At 39.3% G+C, this 15610-nt stretch overlaps 1 protein-coding gene and 1 long non-coding RNA gene across 12 annotated transcripts in view; one reads left to right on the forward strand and one right to left on the reverse strand.

Moving 5' to 3' along the window:
• The window catches only part of YAF2 (YY1 associated factor 2), an 82198-nt gene extending 69708 nt beyond the window's left edge, over window positions 1-12490 (reverse strand). For 3 of the 10 annotated variants that reach the window (XR_013556780.2, XM_078449944.2, XM_078449943.2), the window contains exons 1-2: window positions 12012-12490; window positions 11451-11576 (exon numbers count right to left, since the gene is read on the reverse strand). Coding sequence is in view for 5 of the 10 variants with exons in the window: in XM_078449944.2 (XP_078306070.2) it covers window positions 11482-11576; window positions 12012-12456 (540 nt within the window). In the remaining 5 variants the exon portion in view is untranslated. Of the gene's footprint in view, window positions 1-9439; window positions 9818-11450; window positions 11577-12011 lie in introns of those variants that run through there. The other 7 variants (XR_013556783.2, XR_013556781.2, XM_078449946.2 and 4 more) reach the window with 5 other exon arrangements.
• The window catches only part of LOC145715616 (uncharacterized), a 71775-nt gene continuing 68585 nt past the window's right edge, over window positions 12421-15610 (forward strand). Inside the window, exons 1-2 of one of the 2 annotated variants that reach the window (XR_014137948.1) lie at window positions 12421-12733; window positions 13803-13965. This is a non-coding gene — a long non-coding RNA (uncharacterized LOC145715616). The remainder of the gene's footprint in view (window positions 12734-13802; window positions 13966-15610) is intronic. The other variant, XR_014137947.1, reaches the window with a different exon arrangement.

The raw sequence follows: 15610 nt of genomic DNA on the forward strand, positions 1-15610 counted from the left end.
TTAATGTTAGCAATTATCAAGATGTACAGCGCTAGATCTATGTATACCAAATTTACAAGAAGAAATCCTTAAGAAGTTACTCGGTAGCAAATTTAAATGTTACCACAGCAAGGTAATAAAAGGGACTGGAAATCCAAGTATCTGAATCTGACATTACATGAACCAGCTACTGACTTTAAACAAGTCACAATCTTTCCAGGCCTGTTTTCTTACCTGTCAGGAGGATACTAGGCTAGAGCCATGAGTTCCAACACATAGAAAAGATCTCACCTAGCAGATTGCTCTGTTTTACCTGGCAGTTCTCAATATAGCAACAAGAACTGAGCTGAAAATCCCAAACAAGAAGGATTTGCAAACAATGGTGGCCTCAACCTATTTTGAAAGTTTTAATACCAATATTTCTACCCCAAACCTCTTAAGACCTTTCCTACGAAGACAATCTTATCCCTCTATTATCAAGGTCTCAAGTAATAAAAACTCGCCAGTCTCAGGAAATTACTAAACCTCATGGAAGCTCTTGAAAGGTTCCTTCCAACTCTAAAATTCCAGGTAATTCTGTAATTTCTCATAATAAACAATACTGCAAAATGGAGTGTCTACTCAATCTTCTGAAACAGATTATCAATCACAGATCATATAACAAAAGGTAGAGATTTTAACATGCATGAAAGCCAATAAACAAAGCATTGTAGATATTTAGTAAATATTCGTTAAATCAAATCACAATGTATTTTACATACTTGCAATACCCTAAAATTACAAACTATCAAAGATAAAGGAAAATGTGTCTTAAGAAAATCTCAAACACCTGTTTCATTAAATCCTTGAATGAAAACATGATATCCCACAAAATGCTAATCTTTCTACCAAAATATACTGGCTCTCTAACACCTCAGAAGAGAAGAAGAATAAGCAAAGAAATCTTTCACTCAAATAGTACAGTTTTATAAACTTCTTTATCAGAGACAAAAGAATGAAAAGATCAACCAGCAGTCAACCTGGATTTCAATCTAGGCTCTAACACTAAATCTGTGATTGGATGACCATCTTGCCCTCCTCATGTAGGGTGGTTTGATGAACAAATGTAAAGATATATAGGAAAGCATTCTGAACACAGAAAATTAGTATATGAATGATAAATAATTCAAAGATACTGCTTTTACTGAAACCACCAATAATAACAAAATTAATTTTGTAGCAGTATGTTATAAATATTATTTCAAACATATACTTTAACAGTAATGGCTACCATTCAATGATCATTTACTATGTGTAAGCCACTGTGATAAGGCTTTACAAAAATTTACTCATTTAATCTTCTCAACAATGCTTTAAAAAAAAAAAAAAATACCCAAGTAGCATACTGAAGATCACTGCCAATATAATCAGTAATATAGTTGAAGAAACAGATGTTAAATTCAGTAATGTAGTCCCATTATAAAATTATTTTATTCTCAAAAAAATTGTTTCTGGGATTTTTAAATATATATAAATTTAATAATCTGTACCATCCTATGTAAACTTCTCAAAGGCAAATAATTTTAGTCCTCTGAAACCTTACTTCAATTATATAACAACTATCGTCTGAAAAACAGCAGTTTCTTTTAAAAATATACATTATTTATACACGCATACACATAGACATATACACAGAGAAAAGGGGAGGGTTTTACTTAGCAGTGACATGGCAGTTTCATTTGGCTGAAATTTCTTGAGAAAACTAACCAAACTGGAAATTGGTCATGATGTTAGAACACACTTTACCAAAAGTGCTTAACTAGTAATGACTACACCAATAACTGATTTCATTCTTGATTTGAGCATAGGACTTCTCCAAAAAGTAGGACTATACTGGAAAATTAATTGTACATTCCTTCTTCTGTTTACTCATTAGCAAATATCATTTATCTATCTTTGCTAGAATTCAAACCCTCACAGGCTGGAATTGGGTCTCATCTATAATTCTACAGTCCTAGCATAATTCCTGGCATATGGTATGTGTTCATTAAGCATATACCGAATTCTAGAATTTTGTTCACTACCATTTATTTCTGATACTTCAAACATGTACACATGTGGGTTCTTCTCCAAATAATGACTTCTACAACCTGTATCAAAATTCCAACTTCTTCAAAGCTTATAGAGTTTAAAAAAAACAAACCAATAACTTTTCCTTTCTAATACGTATATTCCTCTTTCAACAAACTTTCATTGGACACCCATTACTTCCCAGGCACTTTGTCAAGCATCTTTGAAAAAGGTAATGAAAAGCTCCCATTTCCCTTAAGAAACTCAAGGGAGTTTCTTGATAACAAGAGAGTAAATGCATACAGGTAGCAGAATTACCATATGCTAAATGATATAACAAAGGTAAGCATCACAAACTGAGGCACTATTTAGATTCTAAAACCAGAAAACAGCTACTCTCACGACTTTAACCAGTTATTCATCCTCTGGAGAATTCATCCTCTGAGAAAGAATACTCAGCTTCATGAAAAAGACACATATCAACCCCGGATTTATGAGGAAATGCTGAAGCTAGATGAAGATCACAATCAGAGGTATGCACAAAAGACACACGAAGGCAGGCATGTTTGAGATTGGTCAAGGAGAATGTCACAGCCAACAGATACACAAACTAGGTTTGGAAGAATAAGCAGTTAACCAGGTAGGCGAAATGATAACAGAATTGTAGAAAAATATCAGCAACTACCCCTGTTAGTCTGACTCCGAACAACTGGAAATAGACAACTGGAAGCACAAGATGAGGGAAAATTCCATTATTTCTTTAATGTCTGCCTAATTTCTATAGTTGTATAGGTGTCTAATAATGTATATAATTGATCTATCTTTAAAGTAACAAGTTCATAGACAAAACAATACTATCTCAACCATAAATTAAAAATTAGCTCCATATTAATTATAATTAAATTTAATTTGTTCCATTAATTGTACCAGTAAATTCAAATAAATGCAAAATCTGAATTCTAAACTATTTTTCAATTAAACAATCTCAAATACCACAAATCTATGTTTAGTATATTCTAGTTTTTGATAGACCCTCAATGTCAACTAACTTTAAAAAACACTCAAAAGAGAACTTAAATATATTTCATTATATGCTGTACCTTTTCTTGATTTTAGTTTACTTTAGTCAAGAAATAATTCTCATTTGGGGCGCCTGGGTGGCTCAGTCAGTTAAGTGTCCAACTTCAGCTCAGGTCATAATCTCTGAGTCTGTGAGTTCGAGCCCGGCGTCAGGCTCTGTGCTGACAGCTCAGAGCCTGGAGCCTGCTTCAGATTCTGTGTCTCCCTCTCTCTCTGCCCCTCTCCTGCTCACGCTCTGTCTCTCTCTTTCAAAAACAAATAAATGTTAAAAAAAAAAAAAAAATTTTTTTTAAAAAGAAGTAATTCTCATTTTTAGTTATACCATGCAAATTTCAATAATCTGAATAACAAGACCTAAATAAGTGGTAGTGAGATAACAAACAACCCTCCAAAGTTGTACTGTAAAAACACCAAGGTATAATATAAGGTACATTATCATTCTTGAAATATGAAACTAATATATTGTTACATGTCAATTAAAAATGATAAAGCTAAAAATGTTTCAAAATTGAGGGGCAAATTATAATTTTACTTGCACACATACATGTTTTTAAGTATAAGACAAGAACAAACATAATAAAAAATATGAGATGCACAAAATTCTTTATGTTCTTAATTTTCAAAATAACTACATAGTTTGTTATAACATTACTATATTATAAAAATATTATTTCCGTGTTTAAAGACAAAGAAAGGTACGAAGACTCAGGGGTCACTTATCTCAGTTACTAATCTAACTGTAATAACTGTGCTTTTAATCAAGTAACAGCTTCAAAATACAAAACAAAACTGTGAAAAAATTTTTAAAAATTAATGCTAAAATATGTACCTACAAATTATGGACAAAATAGTCTGATAATATTTTTACAAGCATAGGCTTAGAAGTTTTGGGGGATGGGATGCCTGGGTGGCTCAGTCAGTTAAGCGTCTGACTTTAGCTCAGGTCATGATCTCACGGTTCATGAGTTTGAACCCCCCACGTCAGACTCTGTGCTGACAGTGCCAAGCCTGCTTGGGATTCTTTCTCTCTCCCTCTCTCTCTGCCCCTCCCCTGAATGCACACTTGCTCTACATACGACTCTTGATCTCTAGGTCATGAGTTCAAGCCCCATGTTTGGGTGTAGAAGTTACTTAAAATAAAAAAAAGAAACTTAAAAAAAAGTTATTAAGGGCACCTGGGTGGCTCAGTCAATTAAGCATCCAACTCTTGTATCGGCTCAGGTCCTGATCTCATGGTCATGAGATTGAGCCCTGCAACAGGCCTGTACTGAGGAGCCTGCTTGGGATTCTTTCTCTTTCTCTTTCTCTCTCTCTTTCTCTCTCTCTCTCTCTCTCTCTCTCTTTCTCTCTTTCTCTTTCTCTCTCTCTCTCTCCAAAATAAAAAAACTTAAATTTTTTAAAAAGTTATTGGAAAAGTGATTCCAGTTGTTAAACAGCAATAATAAAATTTAAAGGAATGTTAGCTGAAAAAGTTTAAATGCCTAAAATGTTCCAAATACTTTACTGGCTTTGGAGGATACAACAAAGGGTACGACTGCCCAGAAGGGTAGATAAACACGTAGACAATACTACCACAATATGATGATTTTCTAGAGATAATTACATATGCATTTACATAGATAGACTGAACAATAAAATAGTTGGGATGAGGAGGTTATAATCCCAGAGGATTTCTCCCAGAGGGTTTCTTTTAAGAAGCACCATCTGATGAAAATACTTAAGTGCTGATGCAGCGTAAGATTGGTTGGGATACGCAGCAGGAAATGAAGCTAGAAAGGCAAATCAATGACAGATATTACAATCTTGTATACCATGCTCGGGAGCTCAACCTTTATTCAATAAACAGGACTTTATTCACTGGAGAGGTCTTAATTTTTATGTTTTAAAAAACATACTGAAATAATGTTAGCAGCATTAGGGAGAACAGACCAATTTGTCATAATTCATGAGAGAAAAGACATGGGCTTCTAAACTATAGTGACATAAACTGGAAAAAGGACAGATTTTAGAGACAATTCAAAGACTGGACATGAGGAACGACGAAGAGTTAGATCAAAGTTGAGACAATGATAGTTTCTGGCTTAGATTCCAGAAAGAGCATGCCACATACAAAGTAAAGTATATAGAGAAGAAGCCAGGTTTCAGTAGGCAGAAATTGATTTCAAAGATGTACAAGAAAAACCAGAGAAAAAATGTGTTAGAGACATCAAAAAGGGAGAATTTCAATTAAAAAAAAAAAAGGCTACCAACATCAAATACTATGGAGGTGACATGGAAAGAAAAGATTAGGCCACTGAGTTTAACAAGTAGGTCACTAGGTTATCAGAGAGATCTTACTCAACAAAGGATAAATGAAAGGAAAAGAATGCCTGCTGAAGTAAATCTGTGGGATGTGGAAACCCATGCTAGTAAAACCTTACACCAGCAGTTCATAAACTTTTTGGTCTCTGGCTCTCTTATCCTCTCAAAGTTAAAAGAGCTTTTGTTTATGTAAGTCTTACCTAGCAAGAAATAAATTGCTATATTAGAAATAAAAACAGCTAAAATTTAAATGTATGTTAGTTCATTTAAAAAATAAAGCAGATCACATTTTCATATAAATACTTTTAAAACCTGTATTTTTCAAATCAAAAGTAATTTTGTGTGAAGAGTAGCACTTGCTATTTTTGCAAAACCTCTAATATCTGGCTTAACAGAAGACATCTGGATCGTCATATCTACTTCTGCATTCAATTTGTTGCAGTATGTTGGTTTAGTTCAAGAATATAAAGGAAATCTGGACTCCCACAAATATATAGTTGAAAAGGGAGGAGTAGTTTAATATTAATAGCCTTTTCAGATAATTATAGATATTCTTCTTTGATACTACATAAAAACACAAGTAGTTATTTCTCAAAGGTTAGTTGCATGTGATATCTAAAACTTTATCAACAAACTTTTCAGAGTAGTCCTTTAAAATCCATTGGTTTCTTTTGTACTTTAAATGGATTATCTATGCATGGTTTTGTAACATCACACATTGGTTATCTGAATATACTAGTTCACTGACTTACACAGATCTTCCAAACATCAACAAATTTCATGATAAATTATCAGAAGTTACATTCATTAGTATCACCACCTGATTTCATCCTTAAAGTACTGGGATCAACAGTGGTTACATGTTTTCAAAAATTCTAATTTTCACTTGAAAGCTCAATTTTTTTTTTTTTTTAATTTTTTTTAACGTTTATTTATTTTTGAGACAGAGAGAGACAGAGCATGAATGGGGGAGGGTCAGAGAGAGGGAGACACAGAATTGAAACAGGCTCCGGGCTCTGAGCTGTCAGCACAGGGGCCCGATGCGGGGCTCGAACTCACGGACCGCGAGATCGTGACCTGAGCCGAAGTCGGCGCTCAACCGACTGAGCCACCCAGGCGCCCCGAAAGCTCAATTTTTATCATTGGCAACAAACACTATCAATTGTCTTCCTTGAAGTGACAAACTCACTGTGTTCATTTTTGAGAAAATAGATGCTACATATCCAAGTCTGAATAACCACAGTTTGCCAAGCATTCTTTCAAGTAAAAACGATCCTCCATGAAAAAAGCAGCTAGTTCTGCTTGCAAATTAAATAACTACACAAATGCTTTCCCTTGAATCAACCAATGTACTCTAAGTATGCACCAGAAGGGCTTTACTTTACTTCCCAGTTCATCAAATACGTTAAAAAAGACATGAGACTTCCTAAAATTCATAACTTTTACTGCTTCATCAAGGGAATATATGCTTAAGTGAAACTGGCATTGTTTTTACTTCACACGCATGGTAGTGAATATTACGATGAATACAGATAGCAACTTGGTGCCACTGCTTTGATTCATGCTAAGAGTCCAGCAGTTTTACCCATCCTTGCCTCTGTACCACCACCGCAAAGGTTAATACAGCAAAAAAGACAAATAACATCTTAATATGACTGTGAAAATAGTTTGGACCTCACAGAGTCCCTTAAAGGGTCTCAGGGACCCCCCCAGGGTTATTCAGATCACACTCTGAAAACCACTACTCTAAATTATCCAAACACTAATCACTTTAAGAATTTCCTTGTAGGGGCGCCTGGGTGGCTCAGTCAGTTGAGCGTCCGACTTCGGCTCAGGTCACGATCTCGCGGTCCGCGAGTTCGAGCCCCGCGTCGGGCTCTGGGCTGATGGCTTGGAGCCTGGAGCCTGTTTCCGATTCTGTGTCTCCCTCTCTCTCTCTGCCCCTTCCCCGTTCATGCTCTGTCTCTCTCTGTCCCAAAAATAAATAAACGTTAAAAAAAAAAAAAAAATTTCCTTGTAAACAATGAAGCCCCTTGAGTACTCTAACCCAAGATATAAGGAGGAAAACCAACCAACCAACCTCCTAGAATAAGGAGTCTCTCTGAACAAGAACTCAGTGGTAGCTGGAAAGGCTCCTCAGACAGGTAGGGAGGCTTGGGAACTCTGAATTTCTGAAAAATGAACTGACTTTTATGGTCCTCAATTTTTTTCTCCCATTCCTACACCAAGAGTAGTAGAATCTGTGACAAATTTCAAATTAGAAGACAGAAAGCAAATATGACAACAATAATACTGAAAAGATTTTTATCAGATAATTGGGGTTTATTTTAGATTTCTTCAGAATATAAATCATAGCAATTTACTTCTATTTTATAGAAGCTGAAATAATTAATCTTTTTAACAACAGTCAGATCCTGACCATATTACGGTGTTCAGAAATACCTAGCGCAGCCCTTGTATAAAACGAGACACTCAGTAAACACTGCTGAACGTCAAAGTAGTTGAAATGAGTTAAGAACACAGGTCACCAGAAACCTAGTATAACTCTTTCTTCTAAAATCTTTTTCATTGTTCCATAAAATAACATCTCTCAAAAACGTTAAGAGAGCTATTACAACTTATCCTGAGAAAATATAACATTACCTGTTATACTTTAAATTCTACCTAAAAGTTTGCTATGGACTTGGGTGTTTTATATGCTTTCATTTAGGTCACACTTCAAAATCAAAACAAATAGCTCTATCATTCTCATTTTTTAGTATGTGCCACCTGAGTTAGGCAGTAATTTCCATTCCTATATGAAGTGGCAAGAAGATACTACTCTAATTCAATCATCATACACTGACTGCACTACCCTTCACACACTATACTAAATATTTCACTTTCTCTGATGCTTTAGATTGGTTCTTAATTTCTTAAAGTTTCTTAGGTTTATATGTGAGACACTTATTGCCTTATAAGTACTTGATGAAGATATAAAGATGAAGGAGACTGTTTAGTGCCTTTCACAGTAATTTGTCACCACAACTTTTTCTTTTTTAAATGTTTCCTGTCAGTTTGACATTTATCACTGCTTCTCTCACAAAAGTACAATGCAGAAAACTTCAAGTGCTTGAACTATCTAGTTATTTAGATTCTGGATAAAAAAAGAGATTTATCAAACTTAAACTAATTAAGGTCAGCAAGCACAAAACCGAAATCCAAACATAGAAATGGCATAAATTTAAAGGCTATAATTGATCAAAATTTAGGAACTAAAGCTACTTCATATGTTTCATTTTAAAATACTACTATGATTATAACCTCATTTCACTGCATAGTTATTCTGCAGAAAAACATGACCTACCAAGGATATAGCCAAAGAAAATGGGTCTTCTGTTGAAATATAAAAGATTTGAACTCAGAATCTTAAAAGATAAAATTGTCAGTAAAGACTCTGGAGGGAGACCATGGGCTCCGCCTTCTCTGGAGGTTTAAAAAAAAAAGACTTCAAATGTCTGGAATGCCTTAGACTTGGCCTCACATTTGGCGACTTCGAGACAGAATCAGTTCAAAGGTCAGTCTGACCCAAGCAATTCAAGTCCCGTAGGTCAGTCACGCAGACAAGTCATTAGCAAACTGCATCTTCAGCTCTGCTGCTATCCAGTCCCTGCTTTGATAATCGCCAACCTTACCCCTGAAATTACCCTAAGTGCTAATTAACATGTCAGTTGTAGAGAATTATTTCTTCCAACTCCTGAAACTTCTGCTTCTCTCTAGTGTTCTGCAACCCTTTAATCCTGTTTTTCTAACATTACCAGAGAGGGAAGTATTTTGTGGTGCAATCAATATCTACCCTATTAACAATTCCCTGTTCCACTGTTCTATCCAAACAGGGATTCCACTCTGAATTTCAGAAAGTGGTTGGAAAATAACAGGTAACAGAGAAATTAGAGCTCTTAGATTTAATTTAGGGCCAAAATCAAAAGAGAAGATACAATTCAGAGAGAGGAAGGAAGAAGCTGAGAGGGTCGTAGTGTAGAACACTTACTTTTAGGAACAGAGTGTCCCTTAGACTTCTGGTGAGTTGCCCAGAGCCTCTTCAGTTTCAATCCAAATGACAATGCTTCTCTGAGTCCTCCTCAAGTAATGTTTCCACCACTAAAAATTGGATCTACAAGAGCTCAGATGTACTGGTAAAAAATATCAGGGGCCCCCTTGTGGGCCTCAAACCTCTTTTAAACTAGGCCCACTTCTCTGTCCTGGGCCAACTCCCCTGTGCACTATATTCCTTCTTCTTCCAGGTGCCAGGTATTCAGCCTGTTTCTTCTCTTCTGAGCTGCCACCACCTACTCTATTTCTCAGGGTTCCTCTAACCCCAAGACTGGCTGTGGAGTAGGACAACAGCTTCCCCCCTTCCTTGCTGTCCCTGCAAATAAACATATAGGCTCTTCTAGTTTCAGTATTTTTTCTAATGGCTACAAGAAAATAGAAAGGGAACAACAAAAAGCAACAATATCGTACCAGAGATTAAGATTATAACAAATGTCTCCACTTTAAAGTTCCTGCCTCCAAAAACCACATTTTCTAAAAACTGCTTGAGTGTTTTAAGAAGTACAAAGCATTAACACAGATATACAAATATATATTCTAAACCAAATCCAACCTGATACAAAGACATAAAGATACTCTGCTTTTCAAATACTTAAATCACGGGTCCAAAAACTGTTGCCACATTTACTTTAGCAAATAAGTGCTTTTTTACTTTTCAGAATGGTCTGTTATATCCCCTTAAATTTAGATGTTTGAAAGTTTGCTTTTTAAAGGATATCATGAAAAATGCTCAACACATTTTATCCAATGTAAATGACAATATACAAAACACATATTATGATTCACAGAAAGACATGTCAGAAGCAACTAGCTTCACAAAGCAAATCATAAACTTTTAAGTTATTGCCAACTATCTCTGTCTCTACATTTTAAAATTTTAGTAAGTTGTTATAAATGGCATTCAAAAATCCAGTATCTAATTTTCAGAAATTTAACTTCTACAGAATACATAAATCTAATGTCACTATAGAGGTCTTCTTTAAAACAACAGTATATCACATTAGTATACTTATACTCTTGTGATAATTTAGTTTCTAACAGACTTTGTAACATCAAAATACATGATATCTAAATATTAGGCTATAACTCACATGATTATAATAAATTCAAAGACTATCTTGCTACAAAGGCAAAGGAACTCTAAAGTGTTGGCAGATCAACAATGTCAGACTTTGAATTTCCTGTATGACTTTCTTTATCCACTTAATTCACTTAAGTGGTTTTTTGAAAGACTGAGTTATTATACTGTAAGACTACAATAAAATAAAGACTGAAAATAGGCAGAGATCATTTTATCTCATTTGTAGAGTCTAACAGATTGCCATTTAATCAAACTAAAAATATTCAGATACTTTCAGTAAAAATGTGTCCCTGTGACTGGGCTCACCTCCAACTATTTATAAAATATTAGAGAATTAGAATAAACATACTAAACAAAACCTTGATCTAACCTTTCCAGACTCTAAATAAAAAAGGAAGTTTAACCTATTGTGTATTCTATAATCAGATACTTTTTTTTTTTTTTGAGGAATGAAATTAAATTCCATCTTTTGCTCCTACAGAGGATTTCATGGCTTTTCTTTGATTCCAACACACTAACACAACAATGCAGCCAACATTAATATACCCAGACTAGGCGGGGGGGGGGGGGGGGGGGGGGGGGCATTACACCCAGCGATACGAATTAAATCGCAGTTGCTAATGCCTCCCTTAAATAATTTATTCTCTCTTGGCAGCATATAACATTACAGCCTCTTCAATTACCCCTCACCGCAAACCATAGCAAGGGTCGCAATCAATCTGACCCAATTCCTATAGCGGCCACCACCTCAGTCTCGCCTGCTCCCGCGGGGTCTGCGAGTGTCACGGGAGGGGGCGGCAGCCGCAGGGGCGTCCTCTGCGCCGCAACCCGGGCGCCCCACGGCGCGCGGGGCAGGCCCGGGACTCACCGGGTGGAGGTGCCCTTCCGCACATCGCACATCATGCACTTGAAGGCCTCGGCGCTGTTCCGGAAGGTGCAGACGCTACAGTCCCAGTAACCCTCATCCGAGGACGGCTTCGGCTGCCGCTTCGGCCTGCAGGACACAACCCGGACACGACGCGGCGCGGGGTCACCAGCAGGCCGCGCCCGGCGCCCGGGCCCCGCGGCCGCCCCCGCCCCGCCCCCCGCCCCAATTCCGCGACCCCCGCCCCGCGGGCCCCCGGCGCGCCGCGCTCCAGCTAGGAGTGGGAGGGGAGTCAGGAAGGGGGAGGGCGCGGGCGCGGCCGCAGTCGTCGTCGCCGCCGCCTCTCTGACACCCCGGGCTGCCGCTCCGGCCGCCGCCATCGCGGCTCCATTGTGGGGCGGCCGGCGCCGGCCCCTCACGCGGCAGTGCTCGCGCAGCAGCGGCGCCAGCGCCGCCCCCGTTCTGGCCCCGCTGCCCGGGCGGCGAGCGAGACGGCCGCCCGAAGCCCGCCGCGAGGGCCCCGCCGCCTGCACAGTCCGGGCCCGGGGGCCCGGGCGCTGTTACCTGGTGGGGCTCTTCTTGTCTCCCATGGCTTGGCTACAGATGCACGCGGAGAGTCGCCGCCGCGGCCGCTCTGTTTGTCAATAAGGAGGATAATAAGCCGGGCGGAAGCGGGCGGGGGAGGAGGGAAGAGGGGGCGGGGAAGGCCGCACCGCCGAGCTCCGGAGCCGCCGCCGGATCCCACGCAGCCTCCAGCTGTCGGGGAAACTCCTGCCTGGGTGCACGTGACCCGAGCCGGCCAACCAGCAGCGGCGCCGGAGACTTCAAACGCGGCCAGCGCGGCCCAGCACCCGCGGCGAGTTCGCGGGCGGGCGGCGTGGGGGTGGTCGCTGCAGCCTCGGGCGCCGCCGCCTCTCCTCTCCGCTCTCCGCGCTTCCCTTCCGCATCTTTGGCTGTTGGTGGCTGCCACGCGCTGCAGGGCCACTCTGACTGGGGGATGCTCAGTCATCCCGCGGGACGTGTGCTCCCGGGTGGAGCCGGCGTTGGGAGGTCAGCCCGGTTCGGGAGCAGTGCCCGGCCGCGGTCTCCAGGTAGAACCGCTTTTCCGGCCTCGACCGTCCTTGACTGCTCAGGCTCAGCTCGAGAGACACCTGGGGGAAGGCGGGAACCAATATTGAGCGCCATTGCTAGGTGCCTTAAAATACTAATTTTCTGTACGCAAATCTCTACCAAGTAGGTACTGTCGCCCTTAATTTAGAGGAAACGAAACCGAGGCTCAAGAGAGGGTAGGTGACTTCCTCTGTATTATATAATTAGAGGATGACAAAGCCAGGAGGAATTTAACCCTGGTTTTAATTCCAAATGCACTCTTTTGGCCTCCCAGGACTCAACAGTAGCCGCTTAAAATAAAACAACTCATAAGCCCTTTTCTTTTTTTCGATAACGAGTTTACATAGTCCCTGAATGTTGTCTGTTGAGTAAGAAACGAACACTTTTCCACCAAGTCTCGTTTCCTCGACACACTAGATAGATGCCCTCATCTCGTACTAGACCCTAGCAACACCAATCTAACTGGTTTCCTAAACTCCAGCCCCACTTCCCCAATCGACTCAGTAATCCACAACCAGATACGAAATAAAATACTGATAATATTAGGCCACCACGCTGATCAAGTACCTTGCTAAGGCTCTCAGACTCCATAGCTTGGCATTCAAGGATTTCCACTCTTTCTCCCTACCTCCTCATCCTACTTCCTATCAGAAAAGCGGCCTCCTGGCAAAGACAGCAGATAAAATTAATTTATTTGTTCCTTCACCCACATGGCTTACTTCTGCATAAAATACTTTCCTCTTCTGTTTCTACCCAGTCTTTCTAGGTTCACAGCAAGTCCAAATTCCTGTAAAATAATAACCTCAATAACTGAAAGAATGTTAAGGTACTTAACATTAACATATTAAAGAAATAGTAATGTCAAAATTCCCAGTTCCCAGCCTACTTTCCCTGTTCCTTCACTAATGGATCTTGGAAATTGTAGTTAATTTCTGTAATTTTCAACTTCTCCATCCGCAAAATGATATCTGTATTTATGGAGTTGTGTGATTAATAACAACGTAACATTTTAGCACTGTTTGGCAGGCACTTTGCAAATCTCTTCACACCAATGCATTTTCTTAAAGGACTCAAAGTATTAGGCAAATGTTCTTATCAACTAGCCTATCCATTTGAAAGACAAAGAATTTAGGGCCCAGGTTAAATGGTTTTTCCTTAATGAAAAGGCCAGAATTAGAGCTCAGATATCTTACTGTCTTTTACCAGACCGTGATTTCTGATTAACCAAATCACTCCAATTTACAGCAGTCCCTGAACTCACTGCACCATCTGTACTTTTTGAAAAGTGTCGCTTCTCCAGACTCCAACCTCAAATCAGAAACCATGAGGAATATGATTGAGAAAAGTGAACAAGGGGAGTTCTAAGGCCTAGTCTTCAATCTCTAGGTAATGCAATGGGTAACCTTAGGTAAGTCACTTCCTATTTTCCATCTATAAAATAAAGCAGTTAAAAACTGTTGTCTTAACTAAGGTCCCTTCCAAGGCTAAGGCATTGTGGGTTTTTTTTTAAATGTTTATTTATTTTGAGAGAGAGAACACAAATGGGGGAGGAGCAGAAAGAGAGGGGGACAGAGGATCCGAAGAGGGCTCTGTGCTAATAGCAGAGTGTGATGCAGGGGCTCAAACTCACAAACACTTAACCAACTGAGCCACCCCGGTGCCCCAGACATGGTGATGTTTCAAAATTCCTTGACTGGATGGATCATCAAGGAGAATGGCAAGAACTGGTTTACTTGCACAAGTGTTGGCAACAACTTATTTTTAAATCAAAAGAAAACCAAATCTGGGACTCTCAAACTCTCCCATGCTGCAAGTTACCATTTCACTAGAATCTAACCTCCGCCCCTGGAAAGTAAACTCCACTTCTGAATCATATACTTAAGAAGGCAGGAACTTTTATTTGTTGCCTTCATCACTGCATATTAAGCCCCTAGAATAGTCTGACACATAGTTGGTACTCAGTAAATGTTGTGAGAATGAATACATTCACCTGGGTCACGATTCTTGGACGAGTGATATTTTCATACAGGATTTACAGTCTGTTCAGCATATTGTGTACACAGAGGATGGTCAATCAATGCTGAAATTTACAACACCCCTTCAAACTGAACTTTACAACTCTGCAAAGTACTGCAGTCATTTTAGAAGAACTAGGAACCCAGTTTCTGTGGAGTACAAAAGCAAACACGCTTGCACTAAACCAGCTGCCTCCCATTTATTAGTTCTTGTTTATAGAAAAACCCCCTTCCTGTAGCAGGTTTCCATAGAGAGAGTGATACTGAAGCCAATCCTCCTACTTCACCCAAAAATCATACCTTTTCCTTAAAGTGTTTCCTACTAATCTGAAAGAGTGGCCAGTGGAGAATATGAAGATCCTTGTCACCAGAGTCACCCAGATTCTTACCCATTTGGGTGTCTTCAATACATTAACAGAGTTCAATACTTTGGATATGCAATTCACTAGGGACACTTGTAAAATGACACAAACTCTTTAACAATAGTTTTAACAATTTAAAAATAAAGTGTTGAAATTGTCTTTAATAGCCTTAAGTTTTTAAATGTTTACTTATTTATTTTGAGAGAGCAAGAAAGCGTGAGTATGTGTGTGTGCAAGAGCAAACAGCAGAGAGAGAGGAGAGAGGGAATCATGCAGGGTCCACACTGACAGCAAGGCTCAATCCCACGAACTGAACTACGAGATCATGACCTGAGGATCAAGAGTTGGATGTTCAACCGACTGAGTCACCCAGGCAACCCTAAGGTGTTGAAATTTTCTAATGATTTCCTTTTTAAAAATTAAAATAATCCCTAGGTCGTTGATATAATAATATTCATTTCCATTCTAATATGCTTTCTAGAATGGCAGAGACTGGAAAAGTTACTGAAACTGTGCATGGGATCCTGTACACAGATGAATAGTAATACTACTCTCTGTTGAGGTGGATGAAGGGATAGGGAGACCCTGTCTTAGATCAAGAGATTGACTGTGGGATCCCGGAGACCCCAGGTGGTTCTGATTAGCCCTGAGTTTCTAACAAGGAAGCAAACATAAT

This window comes from Panthera onca, chromosome B4 (assembly GCF_046562875.1).
Source record: "Panthera onca isolate mPanOnc1 chromosome B4, mPanOnc1 haplotype 2, whole genome shotgun sequence".
Lineage (NCBI taxonomy): Eukaryota > Metazoa > Chordata > Mammalia > Carnivora > Felidae > Panthera > Panthera onca.